The sequence below is a fragment of the Apiospora marii genome (genome assembly GCF_038362585.1).
Source record: "Apiospora marii strain CBS 49790 chromosome Unknown utg000011l_segment0_segment0, whole genome shotgun sequence".
Classification (NCBI taxonomy): Eukaryota; Fungi; Ascomycota; class Sordariomycetes; order Amphisphaeriales; family Apiosporaceae; genus Apiospora; species Apiospora marii.
This window is the reverse complement of record NW_027117382.1, coordinates 2,042,082-2,066,872: the sequence shown is the minus strand read 5'-3', so window position 1 is coordinate 2,066,872 and position 24,791 is coordinate 2,042,082. Positions and strand designations below refer to the sequence as shown.

The 24,791-nt window shown below is 53.3% G+C and overlaps 10 protein-coding genes across 10 annotated transcripts; 5 read left to right on the top strand and 5 right to left on the bottom strand.

Moving 5' to 3' along the window:
- Positions 1–137: 137 nt before the first annotated feature.
- On the top strand, positions 138–1,107 carry PG985_013740 (mitochondrial 54S ribosomal protein uL15m; the record flags this gene model as incomplete). Its single annotated transcript, XM_066833506.1, has 2 exons — positions 138–457; positions 528–1,107. 2 exons carry the CDS (start codon positions 138–140, stop codon positions 1,105–1,107), a joined length of 900 nt encoding a protein of 299 aa, XP_066678246.1.
- A 561-nt stretch (positions 1,108–1,668) lies between these two features.
- Positions 1,669–2,250, top strand: PG985_013739 (competence/damage-inducible protein-like protein cinA; the record flags this gene model as incomplete). The annotated part of the gene is made up of 1 exon (XM_066833505.1): positions 1,669–2,250. The coding sequence occupies one exon, from the start codon at positions 1,669–1,671 to the stop codon at positions 2,248–2,250; it is 582 nt and encodes a 193-aa protein (XP_066678245.1).
- A 412-nt stretch (positions 2,251–2,662) lies between these two features.
- PG985_013738 (lipase) lies at positions 2,663–4,555 on the bottom strand (the record flags this gene model as incomplete). The annotated part of the gene is made up of 1 exon (XM_066833504.1): positions 2,663–4,555. The coding sequence occupies one exon, from the start codon at positions 4,553–4,555 to the stop codon at positions 2,663–2,665; it is 1,893 nt and encodes a 630-aa protein (XP_066678244.1).
- Positions 4,556–5,110: 555 nt separating this feature from the next.
- PG985_013737 (uncharacterized protein) lies at positions 5,111–5,365 on the bottom strand (the record flags this gene model as incomplete). The annotated part of the gene is made up of 2 exons (XM_066833503.1): positions 5,111–5,220; positions 5,296–5,365. 2 exons carry the CDS (start codon positions 5,363–5,365, stop codon positions 5,111–5,113), a joined length of 180 nt encoding a protein of 59 aa, XP_066678243.1.
- Positions 5,366–5,862: 497 nt separating this feature from the next.
- PG985_013736 (uncharacterized protein) lies at positions 5,863–6,768 on the top strand (the record flags this gene model as incomplete). Its single annotated transcript, XM_066833502.1, has 3 exons — positions 5,863–6,097; positions 6,153–6,385; positions 6,457–6,768. 3 exons carry the CDS (start codon positions 5,863–5,865, stop codon positions 6,766–6,768), a joined length of 780 nt encoding a protein of 259 aa, XP_066678242.1.
- A 658-nt stretch (positions 6,769–7,426) lies between these two features.
- PG985_013735 (uncharacterized protein) lies at positions 7,427–8,588 on the top strand (the record flags this gene model as incomplete). Its single annotated transcript, XM_066833501.1, has 4 exons — positions 7,427–7,696; positions 7,773–8,164; positions 8,222–8,298; positions 8,359–8,588. The coding sequence occupies 4 exons, from the start codon at positions 7,427–7,429 to the stop codon at positions 8,586–8,588; spliced, it is 969 nt and encodes a 322-aa protein (XP_066678241.1).
- Positions 8,589–9,135: 547 nt separating this feature from the next.
- Positions 9,136–11,935, bottom strand: PG985_013734 (uncharacterized protein; the record flags this gene model as incomplete). The annotated part of the gene is made up of 2 exons (XM_066833500.1): positions 9,136–11,464; positions 11,526–11,935. 2 exons carry the CDS (start codon positions 11,933–11,935, stop codon positions 9,136–9,138), a joined length of 2,739 nt encoding a protein of 912 aa, XP_066678240.1.
- Positions 11,936–12,327: 392 nt separating this feature from the next.
- On the bottom strand, positions 12,328–13,455 carry PG985_013733 (uncharacterized protein; the record flags this gene model as incomplete). Its single annotated transcript, XM_066833499.1, has 2 exons — positions 12,328–13,335; positions 13,435–13,455. The coding sequence occupies 2 exons, from the start codon at positions 13,453–13,455 to the stop codon at positions 12,328–12,330; spliced, it is 1,029 nt and encodes a 342-aa protein (XP_066678239.1).
- Positions 13,456–15,368: 1,913 nt separating this feature from the next.
- On the bottom strand, positions 15,369–16,583 carry PG985_013732 (uncharacterized protein; the record flags this gene model as incomplete). Its single annotated transcript, XM_066833498.1, has 2 exons — positions 15,369–15,949; positions 16,073–16,583. The coding sequence occupies 2 exons, from the start codon at positions 16,581–16,583 to the stop codon at positions 15,369–15,371; spliced, it is 1,092 nt and encodes a 363-aa protein (XP_066678238.1).
- Positions 16,584–18,762: 2,179 nt separating this feature from the next.
- Positions 18,763–20,110, top strand: PG985_013731 (integral membrane protein PTH11; the record flags this gene model as incomplete). The annotated part of the gene is made up of 2 exons (XM_066833497.1): positions 18,763–18,948; positions 19,046–20,110. 2 exons carry the CDS (start codon positions 18,763–18,765, stop codon positions 20,108–20,110), a joined length of 1,251 nt encoding a protein of 416 aa, XP_066678237.1.
- Between the last annotated feature and the right edge of the window lie 4,681 nt (positions 20,111–24,791).

Sequence of the window (24,791 nt, the reverse complement as noted above, 5' to 3'; positions counted from 1 at the left end):
CTGGAGAGAACCAAATGGGTCTGTCCTGACAGGACGCTCGGGCCCTCCAAAATTATTGGAAACATTCTTTGGGATTGGGATATCAGCACCAGAGGACGATCTTCAACCGCCTTACCAAGGACGACCGACGACACACGATGCCTCCTCGGATACCGGCGCGCTTTGCCGCGCAATGCTGCCGGACGCCCTTCGAATCCAGCAATGTCAACTCCCTAAGCGGCCTCTTCAATGGCTTGGCGATCCAGACCCGTAATGCCTCGATTCTGTCCGATCTGCGGGACAACAGGGACGCCTACAACAAGCGCATTCGAGTCGGTCGCGGTCCTTCCGCTGGAAAGGGCAAGACGTCTGGTCGTGGTCACAAGGGTCAGAAGCAGCACGGAAAGGTCAATGCATGGTTCCAGGGTGGTCAGACGCCTCTGATCCGCCAGAAGGGACAGCTGGGCTTTGAGAATCTGTAGGTCACGCTGTTCTCGCGACACACTGTACCGAACGCATGGGAACCTGTTTCGCTGATCTTCATGTAGTCGGGCACCTGTTATGTCCGAAGTCAACCTCGACAAGTTGCAAGACTGGATAGACGCCGGTCGCATCGACCCCACCCAACAAATCACCCCCAAAGAGCTCATCCAATCGAACCTGATCGGCTCGATCAAGGACGGCATCAAGCTTCTTGGTCGCGGCGCCGAGGTGCTGAAGCAGCCCATCGATATCATTGTGTCGCGAGCGTCGGCCTCGGCCATTGACGCTGTCGAGAAGGCCGGCGGCAAGATCGTCACGAGATACTATACAAAGCAGTCCATCAAGCGCCTCGTGCAGGGCAAGAGTGTGAACACAGATCTGCCGTTGCCGTACGGCGCCGAGCACGTGCAGCCCGTGCTGGAGCAGGTGCGCAAGGCCGGCTTCTTCTACCGACTGCCCGACCCGACGAGCCGATGGGACGTCGAGTACTACCGTGACCCCGCGCACCGAGGCTACCTGAGCCACCAGCTGCACCCCGGCGAGTCGCCCAGTTTGTTCTTCAAGGTGCCGCCGAGCAAGCTCAAGAAGAAGGTCAAGAAGACGGTCGAGAAGCGGGAGGACACCAAGCTCTGGGAGAAGCTATAAGCTGTACGCTTTGGGCGCACTGTACAATATATGTATATACGGAAATGTCAATCAAGACGTTTCCCTGTGTATCAGAATCAAGAACATATCCCGTATCGGATTGTATCGATTTATGATGGTGCACACGTGGCCCGCCGATGCTTATGCACACCCGTTAGACTGCTCATTGGAAGCAGCCAAAGAGCTGGAGAAACCCCCACTAACATGCCAAATACCATTTGGAGTCCCCAAGGATAATTCAGAATCCTGGACTTTTCTGTCAGGGTTCCCGGGTATGGCCGGGACAATGCTTAAGTTGACATACCAAATTTCAGAAGCTCCACTAGTGACATCGTTCACGTCACAAGCAGGGAAACTCGATTCGCATCTGCTGTGTTACCTTCTAGTACAACTTTACCCCCCATCCTTCGTCGTCTTCTAATAAGCGATTCTCATCCGCACCACGGCCCTGTTTCAAAGTATTGACATCAAATCAACATTGGTTTTCAACTGGTTCGACCCCACTCACGGCATTTTCTTGGCTATCTCACGACCCCATCGCACGAATAATACAACGTTAATATGACTTCCTCCACTTCCGCGCCTTCCGGCATCTTCCCGCCCGAGGAGATCCGCGCCGTCCTCGCCGAAGTCACAGATCTTCTCAAGTCGCGCGGCGAGTCCGTCGCCGTCGCCGAGACCGCAGCCGGCGGCCTCATCTCGGCGTCGCTCATCTCGGCGCCGGGGGCCTCGAGCTACTACCGCGGCGGCCTGACGCTGTACACGCTGGCGTCGCGCCTGCGGTACGCGGGCTGGACCCGCGACAGCCTCAAGTCGTACGCGGGGCCCACGCCCGACATCGTGGCGGGGCTCGCGCGCCACGTCCGCGCCGATTTGGGGGAGGGCGAGGACGACGAGCAGAAGCTCAAGGGGACCGACATCACGTACTGCCTCGCCGAGAGCGGCACGGCCGGGCCCACGGGCGGGGAGACGCGGAACCGGACGCCGGGGTACGTGGCGTTGGCGGTCGAGTGCGATAAGGGCTGCTTTACGCGCGAGGTCGAGACGGGGCTGGGGAATGATCGGGAGGCGAATATGGTGCGGTTCGCGGTGGAGGGGTTGAAGTTCTTGAAGGATGTGATTCAGGGTGATGCCAAGCTATGAATTTGGACTTGCCTTGGTGGCCGAAAAAAGAGGGTTCTGCGCATAATCAGTGCCTCTACCGAGCCTAAACTTAGGATGCATGAAGTTTGTCGTCCTGCTTGTGAGGTCGGTTTCGATCGTGTGCTTGTGTGGTGTTATTCATACTAAGCGATTAAGCAAGCAGCAAATATGAGAAAATGACGATTGATTCATGATTTGATTCACTATCCGTTTTGGAAGTATCGCGTCCAGCCATCGGACATGATACCACGTAATAGAGGGCACCATAATTAATCCCAACTACTTTCTGCTATCCTTGAAGAGTCTCTTCCATGGCTGTTAACGCTGCAGCCAGTAGAATCTACGTACATCCTTTGCCGACAGTCGTACTGAGCACCAGTATTAGTAGGTTACCGTGCGTATTCCTCACTGCCTAGTGACCAAGCTTCTCGGCCAGCGTGTTAATGAATCCACATCGCTCTTGCAACCTGTCCCGCTCCAGCTCGCGTTGACCTTGCTGAAGACGTCCGTCACCGCCCATTTCTCTGTACTTGGTACTATCTACCATGGGATGCTGCATGTCCATCTGCTCGGCGGCGAAGGACCCCTCCCCAGCACCGCTATCTGCCGTCAAGTGGCAGTTTCCTGTACCCCACGGGCCGCCAATGAGCTGCACGTTGACTGCGGGCCTTGACTGGGAGGAGTCGCCATTCTTCATCAATGGGAATGCCTCCGGCCAAGACTGAGCATCACCCGCTCCATCTCCGTTCGGGTCAGCCGCGTACGCAAAGTTGATAAAAGCGGCGAGCAGCGAGTCTGAAACCTTGAGGTCCGCTTCCGACAGCGTCTCCCGCGGAAACATGTTGTTGTACAGGTAGTCTGTATCGCTGCCGTGCACGGCGCCGCTGAGCCAAGGCATGCCCGCGGCTTGGAGCAGCGGCGTCACCGTGCTCTGGTTTAGATCGTACAGGCGGACGGCAGACGGATCCGAGCGCTTGCTGATCTCCGACGCGAAGTCGAGCGACGAGCACGTGAAGAGCAGGTCCCGCAGGATGCGCGCCGCGCGGAAGTAGTGCACCGAGACCGTGGGGTCGGCCGCGGCTTTCCGCGCCTCGTAGTTGTGCACCTCAGCGTTGAAGTCCGAGGCCGAGTAGAGCGCAAAGAGCTCGGTGTAGTCATCATCTGTCAGCGCGTGGGCGAAGCCACGGATCGCGGTTTTGATGTCGGCCTCGGTCTGGAAGCCAGTGGCCGGTCCCGCGTTCGTCGCGCCGTCGTCGTGCGTCCAGCCGTATACTATAGGGACCTGAACGAACCGGCCGGCCTTGTAAAGCGCCGACTGCCGTTCGGGCAAAAAGTCGCCGTCCACGGACGGGATGAAAGTAAACAGCCCGGCCGGCGGGTGGTTCTGCATCGCGTACCCCATAGCTGTTTCGGTCAGCTTGTCCATGGGCACGGCGCGGAGACACCGCAAGATTGCCGAGTCATCATCGCTGGACGGGTTACAGCCTAAGGTCTGCGCGACGGCACGAGTATGTAGTTCTGTTGCGTCCGACGTCATGTTTAGCGCCGTGCCCGGGGGACCGGACATACACCAGGCGCGATCGAATGGCACACCCCGCGAGCCTCCGTACGCCATCAACTGTAAGGATGTAAATGTGCCGCCCGAGCTGAGACCGAAAGACGTGACCCTGTCCCGATCGCCACCAAACGCCGCGATATGGTCCTTGACCCATTGGAAGCCGGCGCGCTGGTCGCGCATACCGGCGTTCAGTGACTTCTGCTCTTTTAGCACCGGCAGACGCGCGAAGCCGAAGATAGTAACACGGTAGTTAAGAACTACGTGAATGACGGGCTGGCCGATCTGTGACGAATGCGTCACGAGGTGCACCGGGTCGTACATGGCTTCTTGTGAGTGACCCTTGATGACGCCACCGCCCATGACATGGACGACGACCGGGAGCTTATCATCCGGCTTGGTTCCCGCAGGTCGGGTAATACGGAGGTAGAGACAATCCTCACTTTGGTCCGGGGTCGCGCCAAAGAAGGGGGGGAGGGGATCCCGGATTTGGGGACATGCCGGGGCGGGAGCAGTGGCGTCAATTTCGCCTCCTTTGGGGGGCACGTAGGGTTCTGGAGGGGCGAAGCGCCGGGATCCCGATGTATCCTCGGCGAATTTGACGCTGTTGAACTCTTCGACCGACTCCCTTAGCAGGCCACGATATTGCACACCTAGTTCGCCCACTGTAACGACGGGATCTTTGGGCTTTGCGCTGGTACAGGAGGCCAGTACCCAGAGTGCTGCCGCACAGCGAAGAACTCTCAACATCTCGTAAATGTGTCGGATCAACAACGGGTTGCTTGGTATGGGATGATTGACGAGAGAAAGGTTTGGGGGGTTTCTGCTCGTCGAAAGAGAGAATCGGTGGGGGGTGGTAGAGTGCTCGATGCTTCCGCCCCCTTGCGTTGAGAGCAAACAAGTCTTCAGAGACGGTCCAGGGTTCTGGCCAGGGTCTTTGAAAGAAGAGTAAGGCTCGGCTCGCAAGGCAGTAACGTAACCCCGCCCATGCAACGTCATCCGTCTATGCAACACGACATTATTGGAGAGAGGTGCAGCAGACACGGGAACCAACATGGAGCCAAGACGACTGAGACACTGATAGAGAGCTTGATTCAAGTAAGCACTAATTGAGTTCCTATCACAACTGGTACACTGTATGACGAATCATCTTTCCTGACCAGCCCGATGCACTGTAATTACGACTTATCCGGCCCAACCGACCCAGCGGAATTGGCTGCCTTGTATCACCTCAGATCCGACCAGACCCCACCGTCACCTAGGTTGGACCCATTGGAGGAAGAGAGCCTCATCCTACTGTAGGTCTTAGAAATCGCAGTTGTTGATTCCCACCCCAGCCACGCCACTTCGCTTCGCCTCTTCTCTCCTGAGCACGCAAAGGTCTGTATCAAACTCGGTCAAGCCATCTCGCTTGCCTACTTCATCGGTTTGTTTTCAGTACAATTCCTCAGGATTGAGCAACACAAGAAGTGACAGAATGTCTTCATTACCTGTGTTTATGGTGGCCATCGGTGCACTCAGTGCCGAGGCAGCGAACATGAGGACGGTCAGGAGTTTCATAGTGAGGGAATTCACACAATGAGTGAATCTGGGATATCGTATCGTGCAAGTTGGTCGAATTGAGAGATAATTTCGATACCTGGTGGAATCTGCCGACGACGGGCCAGCAGTGAATTATGTACCCCGAGCAGAGCCGGAGAGCTTCCCCCTCCCCCTTCCCCTTCTGAGACATCAATGATGCTGCAACCTCGGGCGAAAAGAGATGCCGGAAAAGCATGCCGCACAGAAGACCGGTGTGATAGACCCTGGGTACCGAAGTGAGCATATTACGCTGACATGCATGTTGAACCATGGCATGAGATCTACCAAGCACCCGCCGCACACCACATCAGACCTCCATTTCCGATCCCGCACCGGAATCCGCCCCAAACCTCTACTACATAATTACCAGAAGCTTTTAGCGGCACTTCCTTGCTATTCCAGCATTTGAGAAGCCTTCACCAACGTCCTATCTCGCATTGAATTGAATTCCAGCCTCAACGCCATCTACACTAGAGATGCCTCTACGTGCCGCTGAAAAACACCAATACCACCCCGTCGGGTTTGAAGACGAGAATGGAAGCGAAGAAACAGGAGCTTCGCTGGTTTCCATCGAATCCAAATGGCGACAGAGGTTCTATGTCCTTCTCGTATCCTCTCTCGCCGTTTTGGCCATCCTTACCACGGGTTTCGTATACACGCTTTCCACGTGGAAATGCCCGCCTCTCAAACCAGGTGTCATTGAGCCATACTGTGTGTATATGAAATATCTCAGCCTTTTCAGTATTCTGACATCAACATAATCCAGCACCAGCACCGATGTCGTATGTCAACAAGTGGTTCACAGGGGATCCCGATACTCCCAAGTTCTTGGGCCAGCCTCGCCCGGAGATGGATGAAGCATGGCATGATCTGCTTTCCGCTACGGCCATTCTTCTCTCCAGCGAGGAGCTCCTGCTGGCCAACAATGCGACCTCCATTGAGCACAAGAATGGCGGATTTGTAGGCGGGCTAGGAATCTCTCATTCATTACACTGCGTGGTATGTCTTTGCTCGTCGACAACTGTCAGCTATGCCCTTGGGTAGCCCAACGACTAACGATGAAACGCCAGAAACGCATCAAACAGTACTTGCATCCAGAGTACTACTACGGCGAGGGAGAGCAGGCTTGGGATGAGCTGTTCATGCACGTGGATCACTGTCTGGAGTCTCTCCGCCAGTCCGTCTTGTGCCAAGCTGACGTGAGCGTCTATACGCTCGAGTGGACGCCGCATAGTAGATACAAACCGGCTGTGAGAGTCCCGCAGCCTCATGCCTGTGTAGACTGGGATGCGCTCCACGGGTGGATGTCCGAAAGAGCTGCAAGTCTTGACGATGCTGTTGGACCGCCTGCGGGCATGTTTGAAGAGGATGTAACCAACTAGAGAGTATTACCGGAATGTTACTATACATTATCTGGGTCTGACAATATCCAGACTTCATATTACGTGGCAATGCCATAGTGCGTGCGTACAGTTGACCAATACCAGATGACCCCTCTGTTCCGGTCGGGGTCGTATCTAGATCAGACGGAACATTGTTCCAACTTGCCCTATCAACATGGCAAGTATGCCGCTGATCGATGCGGCCGCAGCATTCATTACTGCATATTACTCCGGGTGAATTAGTTTAGGTAGGGATCGGCAGTACAGAAAGTCAATATTGAAGCAGAGCCTGGTAGTAAGCTGACTGCATGAGCACAACCGCCCATCGGAAACGGGCTCTTACCGAAAGCTTACCCACCGCCGAGCCGGTTGGCTCATCGTGTGACACAAACTAGAATCTGTGCTTTGGTGTTGCCACAATTTGGCAACCCTCTTCGACAACCACTTGATAGTCTCGCCCTTCTCTGTAGGGCATGACGCTTTCGAGCCTTACGGACCAAAAAGAAACCCCGTGGGCCATGACTATTCAACTGTGTTGGCTTCAAGGACTCGGCAATACATCGATTTTTTTTTCTTTACTTGCCCAACAGTCCACGCATCTGTCACCATAGCAAATCACCGCAGTCTCCCTATCCTTTCTATCTCGTGGATAATCAAAATGTATGATAATCCAGCAGGACTGATTGCAGCCAGCATTGTACTATGGCTATTGACAGTGGTATGTCTCTCTTTGCGTTTTGGTCTGAAGTTCCGGGAGAGAAAGTCGATTCTGGCCAGTGACTGGCTCATTCTCCTTGGCTGGATCTTTGGCACTGGCTTGGTCGCGCTGGAGATATACGGCGTAGCCATCAAATCGCTTGGATATCGAGTCGGCGCGACACTGCTGGACCCAACGGCCGTGACCGGTCAGATCAACCGTACGAAGCATGTGAGTATCCTACATCTGATAACCGAGCCGCTTCTTGCTCGCGAGTTTCGCTCATGCCGCCCCTCTCCATCCTCAGATCCAGCTCGCGTACCTCTTGCTAGGCATAGTTGCACTCGGACTCATCAAGCTGTCAATCTGCTTCCTTTACTGGCAGATGTTCGCGAAACTGTCCAGCAACTGGGTTCTCCGGCGCTTCCTCATTGTCTGGATGGTCGTGATCGTAGGATGGACCACCGCTTTCGTCTTAGCAGGTCTCCTCGAGTGCGGAACTCACCTTACCGCTGTCTTCAGCCCTACCGGATATCTGGAACACTGTGGCAGTGCCATCAGCAGCGGCTATGCCATGGTGGGGACAGACATCGTCACGGATTTTGTGACGCTGATTATCCCCATTCCCATCATAATGGGACTGCAGATGGATCTACAGAAGAAGCTGCTTGCCATCTCTGCCTTCCTCGTTGGGGCGTTGTGAGTCTTGTCCAACCGAACCCCCTGGGTGACATTTGTACTGAACAGAACGGGCAGGTCTGTGGGAGCATCGGTGGCGAAGGCCTACATCTACATTCGTTCTAGCCTGGGGCTCTACACCGATGATGGGATCAGTAAGTTTTTCCTTCCGTCGCGTGCGTTCAGCAGAAACCTGATCTGATAACTGGAAACAGTCGTTATCACAGGCCTGTCTATCTGGAACCTGGTTGAGATTGAAGTCGGCATCATCGCGGCTTGTGGTCCCATGCTACGACCCGCCATCAATCACGCCTTGTCAATCCCCTCGTCCTTGTCTTCGAGGTGGCGATCATCCTCTAAAATAGCCAGCCGCAAAGATTCGGGCGATTCTCGGAACTTCCATCCGATGCATGAGAGTGAGGTCGAGTTGGCGATGCGAAACTGAGGGACCCCCCAGGCTCTCAGCAATCGGAGTGGCTTTAATGTCTAAGTGGATGACCCTGTCTATTAACTGTAACATAGGGGAAAATATCATGTAGCCGACGGTTGATATTTGCGAGGTATATTGGATGGGGACAAAGACATGGTCATATCGCGGCCTCTATACTTAGCAGCCCGAAATTTCCAACAGCATGTGTTGTAATGATGGACTACCACGGCAGACTAAATTGAAAGCTATACCCGTCCAGATGTATTCACTCCAACAGTCCAGCGCAGTGCTTGCAAGTCAGGGGTCATGTCTTCTCGGTAATAATAAATTCGAATTCATTACTCTATCCGTACAAGCAAGAATAGGGGCACCGACTATGTAAGGCAGTCCGTAATGATGATGCTGAAGTGGAGCAACCGGTCGTAATGGTGGCTTGGCGCAATAGAGGTCAGAGCCGTGGTGATGTTGGGCGTCGGAGTAGTCTGCAGACTGGCCCGGCAGAGGTAAAGATCTGATGCCCAAATCCATATTACCACCTAGAACTGAGCCACGCAGACCAGCTCTACACAGATTTGATACTGTAGGTAGTGTAAGTTTGAATTTGGAGTGTGATAGAGTCAACGTCTTCCAAGCACTTGGCTTTTCCACTGCTGTGCGCGTCTCCGGAATGCATTCCGCGCAGTTGAAAGTCTTGGTGCCCTGTCGAGCAATAAACCTGCTCTCTCATTAATGTGTCCACGATCACCTTTCTCGGGGTATGGCCACCACCAATTACAATGTCTAGATCGGCTCCATAAACAATAAGATCGCCAATAACTGCAAATATCTCTCCTTCAATACCCTCTGATCGCGTGGGGACGAAAAATTGTTCAATGAAACTCCCCCAAAGTGTGGTAATACCGTTTTTAGGGCGGTGGTTTGGGTTTGCGCCATGTCTCAAAAGAGAGTTGACGATCGACGCTGTTAGTTGATGTCCAAATGATGTCCGTCTTTGATCGAAAAGCGCGTATGCGAGCAATCCCGTTGTCCATTTGGCTAAGGTTTGTTTCCTTCGAGTAGCACTGGATAGTTGTTGGTCAAAGTAGGATTCAAGTCCAGCTTGTATGGTTGTACCATCGAATTGTACTGCACCACTCTTAGCATTAAGAGAAGATAACACCTTCTTTGCTTCGTTGAGTACATTCTCGACTAGTCGAGTATGGCCGTGGCGGTCTTGTAGCTGTTTGGCGTAGTGCATGAACTCATGGAGTAAATCAATCGCCCCGTATTCTTCAACTCCGACTCTGTTTTGATGGGTTCTAGGCCAAGCTCTCTTGAAATTTGCTAGAGATGCATGGCAGAGGAGTATGGATGCATCAAAATCACCTTCAAGGTCCTTGTCGAGGATTCTTGTGGTTTGTTGTGACTCGGCGAGGTAATCTCGCACCGTTCTGTGCAGGAAGTCCACCTCGTAAGCATAGTAAGCGCTCGGAGAACTGCATTTCACAACTTCTAGGAGCCCCTTGCATCTGGCATCGAGCCTGTTAGGGACTTGCCTAATCATCTCCTGTAGCACCGCGGCCTCCAATTGCTTGGTCGGGGCAGCTACTGCAGATCCAGGGTCGTGGTGAATCTCATCTGCGTATCCATGAACGACCAGCGGCAATGGCTTCTGGGTTGCGATTGCAATCTTGAAAGTCATGGCTGACTGCGACCGGTAGAAGCTTGGTATATCATGGAGCATCTGCTCAAATAGTTTATTCAAGTCGTCGGGTATTGCGTTGAGGCGGCGGCGCATGTCCGCTAGACTGTCATCATAAGCGGCCCCTTGCAGCAATGACCGGACAACCAACATTACCCAAAGAAATACGCCATGTGCTCTCAGCATGACTTGTTTGGCTACATCGGAATACCCGGCGTTGCTTTCACGGAGCTTGCTAAATTGAGCATCTGCGTTCAATTTGTCGTTCACATATCGGCGTATGTCGTCTTTGGTCAGGTCCTCCAGTTTGATGTGCCAGTTCGCATTGGCGTCTTCCCCAAATGCATGCCTGAACTCGGCCCAAGGTCGACTCGATACGCAGACCTTGGTACTAGGGTACGAAGCGAGCCTTTGGATAAGACCGATAAGACTTTGCGTATTGCCTTTGTATTCATCTAGTCCATCGATGAAGAAGCATACCTTCGCTTCAAACTTCTGCTGGAGAACGACGTCAAACACCTTCAAGAGCGAGGTTCTTGTCCACTTTATTTCGTGTGGGGCGCGGTCCAGGATTGATGTGGTCTCTTGATCCGTTCTGATGATGTTGATTAGGTGCGGGGAGACCCTGAATATCTCGAACAGCAGTGCTCGGATAAGCCCTTCTTCGGACTTCTGAAGCTCGTCACCAGCAGACCAGAAAAAGTAACTCGCTAGCAAGAGTTTGTTCTCCCCACCCCAAGCCTTCAGGTTCTCCCGTGTCGTAGGGTGATGCCATAGAAATTTCATCAAGGTCGATTTACCCGAACCAGCTTTACCTTGGACGAAGAAGGTTCCGTTCTTTGAACGAAGCCATTCAATAAACCTGCTTGACGTTTGTTCCTCGGCCGGGGTATCGCTCAAGGTCCACTCGAAAGTTTTGGCATGTGCAGTAGGGATGGCATCATGACGTGACTGGAACCGCGGGTAGTATAGACTTTGGATGATTCTTTGGTTCCAATCAGTGGACTTCACTTCCGCACTATAGTCCCCGGCGGTGGCCGTGAGTATCTCTGACTGCTCCACAAAGGTTTCCGGATGAGACTTGAGAGCACTTAGAATCTGGACAACGTTCATCTCCAAGCCAGCCAGTCGACGGTTGGTTTCCATATCAAGATTTTGGTTCACTTGACCCATCCTAGCGATTTCCTGGCTTACAGAAGACTGCTTGTCTCTATAGTCCTGGTCAGTCTTTTGCCTCTTGGCTGGCCTGTTTCATTAGCCCATCAACTTACAGCAGAAGAAACTGCATATGTATGGTCAGCTGCTTTTGCAACTGTTGTAACCTCTTCTCTAGACTCTCGATCTTGCCCTGGCCCCATGTTTCTCTGAGTGCGACTTTGAAACACTCCCATCTGTTATTCTTGCCCCTGGCTTTCAGCTTCTTGATCGCAGCGAGAAGGTCGGTCGCTACCTTGTTGCATTCGCCGCAAAGCACTTGGAGCTCCTTCGGATAAGTAGGCGACGAAACCAATTGGCTAGTCTTTTCTGTGATCTGAGTTGCAATGGTTTCCAAGGCACGGTTATTGTCACTGGCACCCTCTGCAGACTTGTAGATCGCACGGGAGTCTGTCACAATTTTGCTACTGAATTCCACGAATGTGAGGATATTAGTCGCCAGACCGAAAGCCGATAGGGGATCCATGCTTGAACCAAATCAACGCCACGCGTTATAGACATGCACTGGGGGAAGAAATCGATGGAAACGCGAGATCAATGTCTGCGGATGGACTGACGTGACCCCGCATCAGGTTCTCGTTCATCACTCCATGATTGGGAGGGAACTGCTACACCAACTTCCTCGGAAGATTCTTCTTCCTTTTGCAAGGATGAAAAATATCCAGCCAATCAGGAAATATTGTTCTTACGCGTTGGCTTGTTATTGAGCATCGTGCCTTTTGACATTAAATTTCGGTCGATGATCCCACCCTTCAAGCACTCACAGCATGTTTGATATCAGATGTGATCTCAGGTAGTAATATGTCTATAGTTGAGTTTTATATCGATTTTCTGTATGGCTCTATTGGAGATCGCTTTTCAGATGTGTGCGCTTATAACATTGCGCCCGCTCAGACCATTGTGCCCGTTCAGCCCGTTCTGTACCGGCCGGCTCTCAAACAGCTCCCGCATGCGATACCGCGGCGACGAGGTGTGGAAGTGCGTGATGCCCCGAGCGTACGCCACGAAGTTGGCCTGGTACTCGGGCGAATCGCTCAGCGTGGCCATGACACGCTGGTAGACGGCGATGCCCTCCTCGGCGAGGATGCGCTGGGCCGTGATGACGTCGACGCCGTCCTTCTCGGCGCGCATGTCGATGTAGTTGCCCTTCTCGCCCGCCAGAAGCTCCTTGTAGAAGGAGATGACGTCATTGACGATGTTGGTGAAGACGATGACGTCCGGAATAGCCTGCACGTAGCGGCCGAAGCCATCGGCGTGCTTGCGGGACCGGTCGTCGTGCCGCGCCAGGGCCAGCAGGGCATACATGGGCGACAGCCCCGTCTTGAAGCGCAGCCAGTCCGGAAACCGGGGCGCCTGGTCGTGGACGGCGGCGTCGCGGGTGGAGTGCTCGACGCCGATGCCGTTGACGAAGTCGTAGCAGGCGACGAGGATCATGTTGGCGACGAGGGGGTCGAAGTGGTCCCAGAGCTGCGGGGCGAGCTCGCGGGCGAACCAGTCGAGCAGGGGGTCGCCGAAGGGCCGGCCCGTGGCCAGGTTGCGCTGCAGGTGGCGGATCACGTCGGGCTTGTCCTCGAGGATGTCCTCGGCGTGGAAGAACATGAGGGTCAGCAGGGCGTAGACGACCTGGTACTCGAACCCCTGGGCGTTGGCGAAGTCGACGGCCACGAAGCACGAGTAGTTGAGCTGGTTCTTGGCCGTGATGACGTCCATGTGGGCCCCGAGGCTGCTCGCCGCCAGTCGCGACACCACTTCCGCGCGGACGGCGTCGATGCTAGTCACCGTTAGGGCATCTTCGTCTATGCTGCGGCCTCCAGTGACCCCGTGCACAAAGTACGACAGGGTATCTCGGATCCTAGCGTTATCGGCCTGTGTAGTTGCTTATCAGTAAACCAGAGCAAGGGAGCAGAGGTTGTGACGCTACAGAAACGACGGGGGAGCCCAGGAACTGGTGGGAAGAGCCCTTACCTCGGAGAGTTTCGGCACCATGTTGACTGAAAGTTTGTAACCTTTAGCAAGAAGCAGTGTAACATGTTGAAGAGCAAGGAGAAGCTTCCACAAACGGGCGAAGAATAATATATAGGTATCTATAGGCGAGGAACCGAAAACCAGCTCCCGATGGCATGGAACCAATAGCAGGGGACCAAACGAACAGAACCAATGGCAATGAGGCGGCAGCAAGGGATCACCGCAGTAGATCAGCATGTAAGGGATTAGCAAGCAAACGACAGCGAGCGACCAAGATCCAGAATCCATCATGGCAGGTATATAGTTGCTGGCCGTGGTAGCCGCCTATTTATCCACCGCATGCCAAGTTCTGCGCCAAGTCAGTGTGACAACTTGGACTGGGTACATGGACGATGTGGATTCTACACTGGGCGCAACACAGGGAAGCCTCGCTCTTGGTGAGACGGGTTGTGATGGTGTCAGTATGTAGTCTCCCATCAGCGTTCTCCGCCGGGCCTATCCCTACACTCGTAGCAGCGGTATACTAGTTGTGCCCTATCTGGGGGCAATGCACAACTGTAATGCACCATGTGGATGTCCGTTATGAAAACCCCAGAATGTGATCGCATTGTCCGGGGGCCTGAGACGAGGCGGTCTAGTGTGCGTATGCCACGCATCGTGAACTGCAGCCGCTCCAGCCCAAGAACCAACTCGCCGGCAGGTCAAACTCGGCTCAGTAACCGATGCTACGTTGTGCTGAATCAGAATAGAAACCTGAAGGTCTGGCTGAATAGTATGCAATATCAGTCCTGTATTATTGTTCGTTTGGGCATCGAGTAGCAGGGGCGAAACCTTCCGATGACTGACTCAAGTCCACTCTGATGATGTGCAGGGAGCATCCCCCCACCCGGTCTCGGATTTCGGGTACCAATGCCCGCCTAGGCATGGGGTCGCGCCGTTGGCCGTTCCTTGAGTCGACGCCTTCTCTCATATTGATCAGCAGGCTCCGATCCGAACCAGGCACGGACTGAACCCTCGGGGTCGGGTTAGGCCACTAGCGGTAACAGCATGGATCATCTATCGGATGACAGTTGCACTAGGTGCAGCAGGCACACGAGAGGCGCGTAGAATCACACTCTGTGCACCTTACGTACACCCCACCTGCCTTGCTGCTTCACTTGGCGGAATGCCTGCATGCTCGAGACAATGACAATGCATGTGCAAAGAAGTTCCCGAGTTCCGCGTCTCATGCGAGGGACAGGGGGCATAGGCGCTGCAGGCAGCGGGGTAGGTGCCACCGCCGTCTCTTTTAAAGTTGCAATTTCATCTGGTTGAGCAGGCCAGATATGCAAGCCGTCGAGAAAAGGGGAAGGTGATGTGGAGAGGGCGCAAGCAAGGCATGGCATATGTAGGGAAGATCTTGTCCCCAAGCAAGTTGTTCGGTGGATTGCGGTTCTTGCCCCATAGTACTTACTCCGTAGTAAGTGCCAAACCAAGCGGTCGGGCTGCCCCGAGCTTCTGGCCCGAATTGCATTCCCGAATTGACTGACAGGCAGCGTCGTATCGTGTATTCTGGAACTTGAGTTGCAGAGTACGCTGATATTGCCACCGACTTGACCGAGTAGGAAGAATTAAAGTTCTGATTCAGAGAGATAAGCAGTGCTTGATTATTGCCCGACTGCACTGTTGTGGCACGTACGGGTTGGGACGAGCACCGAATTACCCCTGTCATGCAGTTGGCACGTCCCAACCCAGCGGCACCCAGGGGCTTTCTGCAGGACCAGCCGATGTGCGCCATGTGCCATGTGTCGCACTTTCTTTTGACAATCCGACAGTTTTCGGAAATAACAATCACGGTGATTGGGGTTTTCTTCTATTTGTTCAATATTGTGCTGATTGCTACATGCGCCTCTCGGCCTGCACTCTTTTGCAAAGGCGTCCACAAACCCGCTAGCTCAGGCCTTGGCGGCCGGCTTCGGTTGGTCGAGAATGACATCGATGACCTTGTGGTCGTCGTAGGTGGCCACCGTCCGCTCGCAAAGCGATGCGATACGCTCCTTGGTCTGCAGGCCGTCGGGGCAGATCAGCCAGATGACGTTGGTCATGAAGGAGCGGCGGTACTCGATCATGACCTCAGGGTCGTTGTGGCGGTCAAACTTGGGCCCGCCCAGCTTGTGCAGGGTCGCGAGGTAGTGGTCCAGGATCTCCATCTCGTGCGCGCGGCGGTCCTCGATGCTCAGCATAGCCGTCATGTGGTAGACGATGTCGTGGAAGCACGAGCCAAAGTGGAACGCCGACCAGTCCAGGAACCCGATCTCTCCCGTCGCCGTGAAGTAGATGTTGCCGATGTGCGTGTCGCCGTGCAGCAGCGTCCGGAATCGCGGGTTGCGCTCGGCGTAGTAGCGGTCCAAGGCCTCGTTGCAGCGCTTGCCGTCCATCAGGTACTCGGGCAGCTTGGGGCGACCGGGCAGCCGTACGACCTCGTCCCACGACCGCACCATGAAGGTCATGGCTGGGTCGTAGTTATTCCAGATCCCTGTCGAGGCGTTGCATTAGCGTGAGCTGGGAGACGTAAAACAAGAAACCCCCTCACGGGCGAGAGGCGACAGAAAAGTGAGGATATCAAACCAAGAAAACAAGAAGATGACTGATTGCTTACATGGATGGTCTTCCTGACTCTGGCCCCAGTACTTCGCATGCAGACCTGCCAGTTGCTCGACTCCGTTCATGATCTTCGCGACGGGGTATGAGGCGACCTCGGCCGCGAAGGAGCAACCCTCCTTGTTCAGGTCGTTCATAATGGCGATGCCCTGCGACTCGCCGACGCCCGACCACCAGCCCTTGGGAAAGATCATGTGGTCCACCTGCGGCGCGATCTGCGAGAAGAACTCGGCCTCGCGCTGGGCCAGACTGACCGTCCACGGCTGGGCCGCGATCATCTTAGGGTCGAAGACGCCCTTGATGCAGATGTCGGTCGGCCTATCGCTGCCATCGCCTTCGTCCTCGTACGTGATGGAGTAGAAGAGCTTGCTGGCCGTACCCCAGATGTTGCTTGTGTTCGTGATCGCCTTGACCTTTTGGTTGAGTTTGGAGCTCAGCCATTTGGGGGTGATGTGCTCAGGCAGAGTGGGGAGAACCTCTCCAGGTTGCTTTGCTTCTGTGCCGGCCATGGTGTTGCGTCTGCGTCCTTTCTTTTCGTGCCGGTAGGAGAGTTCGGGTGTAAAAGGTTTTCGCCCGAGCACCGGGCTTGGCAGTAGGTATCGGTGGTCTTATATAGACCTCCCGCGCTGACTGTGCCTCCAAGGCCACGTGGAAGGAGATAACGACTCTGAAGATCGTTAGTCGCTGCGGTGCAACCCAACCCTTGAAACACTGGACCTCGGTGGTCATCGTTGGCAAATTAGATTGGGTGCTTACTGGCTGCTGCAGGAGAATAGCAACGGTGGTGCTTGGTGTAAGGGCTGGGAATTGCCGGGCACTGCTATCAACGGTGCGTAAGCATCGCGAGTAGGTGCTGCCCTCATACGACAGCGAGTCGCGAATATGGTGATGGTCCAGGGATGTTCTTCCGGAATGAAGAGGACCCACAAGCATGTTCCTCCGGATGCAAGGTTAATGGTCTTGCTGACTATGTACCACTTGCCCAGAAGCTTGCCCATTTGAAGAAAATGAGGGGCAACGGTTATGGAGACTGTAGCAGATGCGCCCCAATAGGCAGCGTCGGTGTAGGGGCTCACATTTGGGTATCCCCTTGGCTGCGAATGCGCTGCCCTCCGTACAATACTTTCCAAAAATGATCAACAAGCCCGTGCGTACCGTAGCAGGGTCAGCTTGACCAATGATGTGCCGGAACAAGTGCAATGCACGTTTTAAACGTCATTCCGATCGTACTAGAATATCCCTGGTCCGTACAGTACGCATTTTTTGGTGAAGGGCAGCGCATTCGCAGCCAAGGGGATAAGAACGCGCTGTTGGCTCGCCTGAATCACTTCATCGGGGTAGGAAACCGAGAATGCATCGTTCACCAATTTGAACCCAGGCAAGAGTTTACCAGACGCCCAAAGACAGTAATAGCTTTGCAACAGCTTGCCTGCATTGAGATGATGTCCTGCACGTGAGGTGGAGCCGTGGCCCCGATACCACCACACCACATCAAGGGTCTGGAAAACACAGCGACAGCCGAGGATTCCGACGCCCGATTATCTGACTCCTTTTTCTATCGAGTTGACAAGCAAACATGGGGATGAAGTGAAGTGACCACATCAGAAATATCATTACGTGACTTCCCGCCTGCGATGCAACGTTTTGGCAAGTGTAGGCGAAAGCTTCTTGCCCCTGCCAAGCAATGCCATGCTCTTTCCCAGTTCTCACGATTGTAGACCAGTTAGCATACGGCGCAGCAGGTAAGACGCAACTAGTGGTCTGCCCATTTCCCCGCGGAAAAGTCTTTTCTATCACGAGACGCGAGATGCGTGAACGTGATGATGATACCTATATTCCACAAGCCTGGGATAGTTTATCATCCCGAGATAATACCCAACTGGATGGCACGCTGTATCGAAGAAGTTTTGGTTCATTTTGAGCTACCCGTTATTCAAAGACCTTCCCGAGTCTCGGCCGGATGAAAAATCGGGTTAAGATCGTCGCAATGGTCGCAATCCCGCCAATGAAGAGCGGCCCCGGCCAATGCACGAAACACCAATGGGGTCTCCTGTCATTTCGCTCGTCGTGCCGTCGATGGTGGCATGACACAAGCTGACAAAGGGCCCAGACCAACTCCCATTGGCCCTAGCATCGTGTTCTACAACGGGAATCGCGGGAGCCTTTTCCGGAACGCCTTACAATGGGCCCAGGAGACGGTTCCTCGTCTCCCAGTGGCCGAATCCGATGGCTACAATGGGGACCCCATGTCTAAAAAGTACGACGCTAGGATGCGGCAGGATGCATTGACCAGAGCCTGCCTCTGCTACTGCATCTTCTTATTACTACTCGCTTGTAATACTTGTAAGGTGGTAATTCTCCCCTGCAAAGAAAAACTCTAAGATTCCAAAACAGCAGTTCAAGCAAGATGCGTGTTTTCCCTAAACCATGAATTGCTTGTGGCCTCACATCAGATCGATGAGCTCTTCCTACTATGCAAATGGTTAAGAATGCGGATTGATGCCCACTCTTGTCACACTCGTTGTTTGTTTCGTTTCCACCCTCAACTCACCCTGCCCTCTCACACATGCAACTGTGACCCATCGTTGCCTGTGGAGGTATTAGCGGCTTCTAGGCCTTGAAGGTTCCATACTATTTCTTGTTGCGTACTGTCTTTTTGCTCTTTTCTAATCCCTTCTATTCGTGGCCATGACGGTCAGAGACAACACCAGCATGGCGGCCGACCCCATCGCGCCCGAGGGACTGGGGCGGTCGCTGATGGTGGTGACAATCGTGATGACCGTCCTGGCCAGCGCCGCCGTCGCAGGACGTCTATACGTGCGCAGTATTTACAATGCACTTGCCGTAGATGACTGGATGATGCTCGCCGGTTGGGTGAGTAGCCCCCCTTTTGTTACTGCTTCGGCCTTCCCCGTGATTCTGCATCTCAATCGTAATACTGACACATGCACCCGTCGCTCCGTGGGCACAGATTCTCAACCTTGGACACAACGCCTCGGTCATCGTTCTCGCGACCTACGGCATGGGGGCGCACGACTACGAGCTCACGGCGGGTATGGGGCAGAAGATCTCGTTGTGGACCATCATCTGGCAGTTCATCTACGTGCTGGACGGCGCACTGATCAAGTCGAGTATTATTGTGACCATGCTTCGGCTTGCCAACAGGAAGGAATACAAGATCATCCTCTGGACGCTGTTCGGTCTGACTTGGGCCACCTGGCAGATCTCGTGGCCGGTGGCCATTTTCCAGTGCAAGCCCGTGTCCGCCGCGTGGACGGGCATCGGCGACTGCAAGTCGGGCCAGAAGGTGATTCTGCAGGTGTCGTACTTTGTCTCTGCCGTCAATATCTTCACCGACCTGGCCACCGCCCTGACCCCGATCCTGCTTCTACGCCACCTGCAGATGCCAGACAAGGTCAAGTACCTCACCATGGCCATTTTGTCGCTCGGTGTCTTCGCCTCCGTCGCCACCACCATCCGCATCAGCTACACCTGGGCCTACACCGCCAAGTCGGAGCAGATCTACACCATCGGCAAGATCGTGCTGCTGACGGTCCTCGAGTGCGACCTGGGCCTCATCGCCGGCTCCCTGCCCATGCTGCGCCGCCTCTTCCCCAGCCTCAACCCGTCCCAGGCCAAATCGTCCAACAACGTCGGCTCCGCGATTCCGGGCCGCTCGAACGACGTCACCCTCGTCACCATCGGCGGAGGACGGCGGAACAAGGGGTACAAGCTGGAAAACTCGCAACACAGCACCCACCCCAGCGCGGGTAACCACCGGTTCCGCGACCACAAGGTCGCGGAAGACGATGTCGGCAAAGATAATACGACGGAAAACAACTCGGTCGACAACGATGATCACGAGTCCACGCGACGCATGATCCACGTTACCCGCGAGATCGAGCAGAGCAGCATCACGGGCAGTCCTAACGGCCTCGAGCGCACCGAGCACAGCGATCACAGTCAGATCGACTATCCTAACGGCCGCTTCCAGCATGCTGCGGGCGCCAGTCGCGGCAATCCGAACGCGTTTTAATGATTCGCAAATTTGTTATCCGGCAAAAGCGACGCGTGCCAGGCGTATACGCTGTGCAGCTTCTAATTGTGTTCCGCCCTATGGATTTCTAGCCCACTGTAATATGATATTTGGTAACTAAAAAGTTCTGATCCTCTCCTAGGAGGGGAGCTTTTCTTGATCTACTTTGGACGCATCTACGGGAGACCTTAGATGCTTCTAGCTCCCAATGAATATATTTTTCACAGGCCAGTTGTAAAACTTCAACTTGATCGCCCTTTTTAAGTGAGTCCTTCGTCGTATAAACATGTCAGGATACCGCAAAGTCGTAGCATGCTAGTCAACAGATTGCCACAAAATGCATTTGTCAACCAGAAGCGCCTGAGACCTGTGGCAACTCCACAATGGTACACTCAGTCTATAATTGCCAACATCTTCAATCCATGTCTCATCTAACTCTTCGTTGCCTCGTATTCGCCTCCATAGGGTGAACTTTCCGTACGCAATTAACGAACCCAACTGGGCAGCAAACTCAATACGCGAGACCCGGGGAAGACGGAAGACCCTTGCAAAAGAAGCTCGCCCTCCACCACGCCCTGCATATAGATGGCCTGATTACCTGGGTGAGTAGCCGGGGTTGGAACATTCTCATGATTAACGGTCCACGGCACTAGTCCGCAACCGCACTGCCGGCAGTCCCGAGCTAACCCCCCTATTTGTTGCCTTTGAGCGAGAGCCTCGCAAAATGGAGCAATATTCTTCGACCCAATCACATAACAATTACGCAGCAAGCGGAACGTCCCATTTTGTCGGTAAGATCCTGATGAAAACTTCACCAGTGGTATTAGACCCAGCTGTTTGGACGTGATCCTGCGCCCGTGCCACGCAGCGACATTTTCCTGGCCTGATTTGGTTGCCTAATGGATTCGTAAGTCGAATGTCAGCACCTCTGGTGACTCTCAAATTGTGACCATATGTCCCACTCGTTTCTAGCGTTGATTACGTCTGCTACAACCAAAAGAGTTGCGGCATCCTCCCCCGACAAAGGACTTCACGATGTTAACAGTTCGATTATATCACTCTAGACAATAGCACTCCAAAATTAATTATGTTCACTGTATTTGTGATTCATGCTATTGGATTTGGAGAAGTTGACGAGCGCAATGTTATCCGTAATACGTGGCCTGGGTATTGGCTGAGTTTGATCCCGACGGCCTCTCATGGGCTCCTGTCTAAGTCATGCTGCCAAATTTGATCAATGCGGTTAGGTCTGGGACAAAAGCAAACGAAACTCAGGCCATCCCATAAATCTACTGCGATTCTACCTAACATATTCCGCAGGTGTGACTTGGTATAGATATGGCATGATATTACTTGGAAATTGTTGGACCAGTTTCTTCCATGGCAAGGACTCGTTTACTGGCTGTCAGATATTTCATGCTGGAGATGGAAGATAACTGTACCACGAGGTACGGCCGAGTGTTCATTCATTGCAGATCGTCTCATGGCTGCTCTCATCATATCACTGTAGCTTGACGATGGCAGTGTAGCGACAATCCAACGGGATGAAAACTTGCATCAATATACTAACACAGTACCCCCAACGAGATCAGAGATAGCTTGATATGTTGAAGGCTTGTGGTGTCACCTCAGCATGGTATCAATTTCCAGAAAGCTAGTACCGTAATCTATCTTTTTGGTTCATAGCTGGGAGGAACTGCTACAAGTACACAAACCGCCCAGTGTGTAACCCAGCACTGATTCATACTGCGTTTACCTACATAGGTACCTACCTTGGCCCTCTACGGGTCTCCATAATACCTAACGCGTCTGCTGTGATTGTTTCATGTAGGTGCTGTATTGTGTGTTCTAGTTCTGTATACGCCTCTTGGGGACCCACATCCCCCCAGGCGCGTTTCTTTAAAACCGTCCTCCTCTGCAAATTCCCTTCCTCTTTTTCTTTCCTTCCACATCCTTCACCTTCCTAGGGTTGGTGTGATGACGGACTCGTCCTTCCAAGCGGCAACGTGCGGATGGGTGAGCTTCAAAGTGTCTGGCACGACGACAGACTTCGACTTCTTTTTTATTCGATTTCCCCTTCTTCTTTTATTCCTTTCCTTTCCTTCTCCCAAGCGGTAACGCGCGGGGGGTCGCTGCTTCACCGCAGTGGCGGCGCTGACGCCCACCGAGGAGGTTGGGTTGATGTGCCGAGGGTGTACTCCCGAGTGTCAAAGAGCCTAGGCTGAGGGCATGCAAACCGCTTTTAGGCTGCATGCCTGAGTTGCCTATCGCGATGACCGTCTGTCGGACCTTCCCCTTTGCGGTAACGTACGGGGGGTCGCTGCTGCAAACAGTGATGGAGGGGTGAGTTAACGGACCTCGGTCATTAGTAACTCCATCTTCCAAGGCTGCGTTCGCGAGTGTCTAGGGGCGCGTGGTATCGAGGCTTTTTGGCACGAGGACGGACTGCACGGGTGGTGAAATCGGTTCTGCACCTCCCCGCATGGCGATGACTCGTCTTGGTACCACCTGGGAAACCAGACTCTGTATCCTTGCCTGCTCAGTGGCTTGCGGTATGGGTTTGGGCTAACGCAGAGAAACGTATCTCCAAGTTATGTAGCAGTATTAGTTTTGTAGATGTTGGTGATGTTTACTTGGGCAAGGAAAGATTGTAGATCATTTTGAATACGATGTCTCTTGAATGTCTGTAGATAGTAATTCTAGGATAACACAAATGCCAGTGTTCTATGTTTTCATTTCTCGTGATCGCGTGTCAAGCTGAATTGTATGGTTGCTGTCTGTCTGCATCAAATGTTTCATCCAGTTGGCAATGTGATCATGATGTGGCTTGCACCTTTTGTATCAATATAAATGTATGTATTCTATCTGTAGCTTGCACAGCTTGACTGTGAAAGGTGCTGCTACTCTTGAGAGAGGGATCACTGTGGCTTGTTATGTTGTCTTCTCGGCGAATCGCGGTGGTTCGTTCCTGGAGGAGGATCGTCGGTCTGTCGAGGTCGATGATCTCATCGGGGAGGCTGTGGGATTGTCGATGGAGGATCGTATGTGTAGTGGGCGGTATATGTCGGTCGGAACTCGCGAGGATACTCTTCGTAGTTGTGATAATCTGTTGCTGCGGGAGGGTCAGCATCACCAGTATTGATATCTGCCGGCGAGACACGATGCTTATTAGTGAAGGTTCCTCCATGTAAATACCAGCCAAACGCCTTGGATTGGGAAACACATTACCTGAATATTCGTACAGATGGACATCTTCGATAGTTGAAGAAAGTGGACGATCGTCTACCCAATCACTGTGTTTGGTCGACAATGTATGAGCAGTCAAGAGCTTTTCTGTGATGGTCAGCCACTTCTGAAAAGCCAGTCCACCAGTTTGTTTTCAAGTCTAGGGGACCTTACAGTTTCATGTTTAGGTCTGCTGGCGTCCAGATCCATGATGGCCGAGTTCAATGGAGAGCAGCGTGTCCGTCAAGTCATCATTACCTTGTCTAGAGAAACAGCATAACAAGAGAGGCGGGAAACATGGCTGGTCAAGGTTGCTTATTACCATTCTAGGATTCCCGTATTGCCCAGTTATGTCATGGTCACTTAATTATTGCACTGAAGGTTATTTACCAGTTATTTCAACGTTTTCACAAGCGATTGGCCTTGACGATAGCGAAGAGCTATATTGAGCTCGCAAAATGCAATGCCTTAGTCGGCTGCTGGCAATCATTGTGGTCGGCAAAGTGGGGTGAGCTCCGGCATCTTTCGGAGATCTCTCGGAGCTCCGTGGAAGTCCGGATGCGGATGTGGCAGTGGCAGTTCGTGCCGGAGGTATTGAAGCTCAGAAACAGCTGTCCTGCTGTGATTGTTCCCTTGGTGCATGTCTTTGATGGCATTTAATTCTGCTGAAAATGGCTCAAATGCATTGTGGCACGACTTACACGCTTGCCCTGGATCAGCGCTAACCTTGTACCATTCCCACTGCGCCCCTCTACCCCTCCCTGTGTCCGTTATAATCGCCGAAAACCACCTGCCTTCTCAACAAGACACGGCTCTTTGGTCTAGTGGGTAAGTTACCATCAACCACAACATCAACACCAACGAACACGGCTAACAAACGGTCGCAGAATGATTCGTCCTTCGGGAAACCTTCGGTTAAACACTGAAATGGACGAGGCCCCGGGTTCGAATCCCGGAAGAGCCCGCAGCTCTTCTTCATCTCAATTTTTTGCGATTTTCTGCGATTTTTTGCGGCGTTGTTGGATGGGATCGTGAGAATTCGTAATGCGATTTTGCCTGCGCGGACGGGCGCTAGCGTGCACGGCCCAGCCAAACAAGCTTAAAGGGCGCTAGCACGGACGTCAGTAGGGCCCGTGCGCTACTCTAAACCAAGGTCCTGGGATCAATTCCGGTGCAGGCCTGCGACGACTCTTTTGCTTTGGTTGGTCTTATTATTGTATTGCACAACATTTATTGCACACCTCTTCATTGTGGCTTGCATTGGGATGATGCGACTTCTCAAGCCACTGGTCTGTAAAGACTCATATTTCTATCTTGCTAGGATGAATTTATTGATGATCTGTCAGTCTCATTGCGGCAGGGCTATGGCATTTTGTCGCAGTTCCATGGTGTCAGTTTCCACCCAACGTATGTACGACCAACCTCCAAGGGTGCCTCAAGCTGTATAAGCCCACAA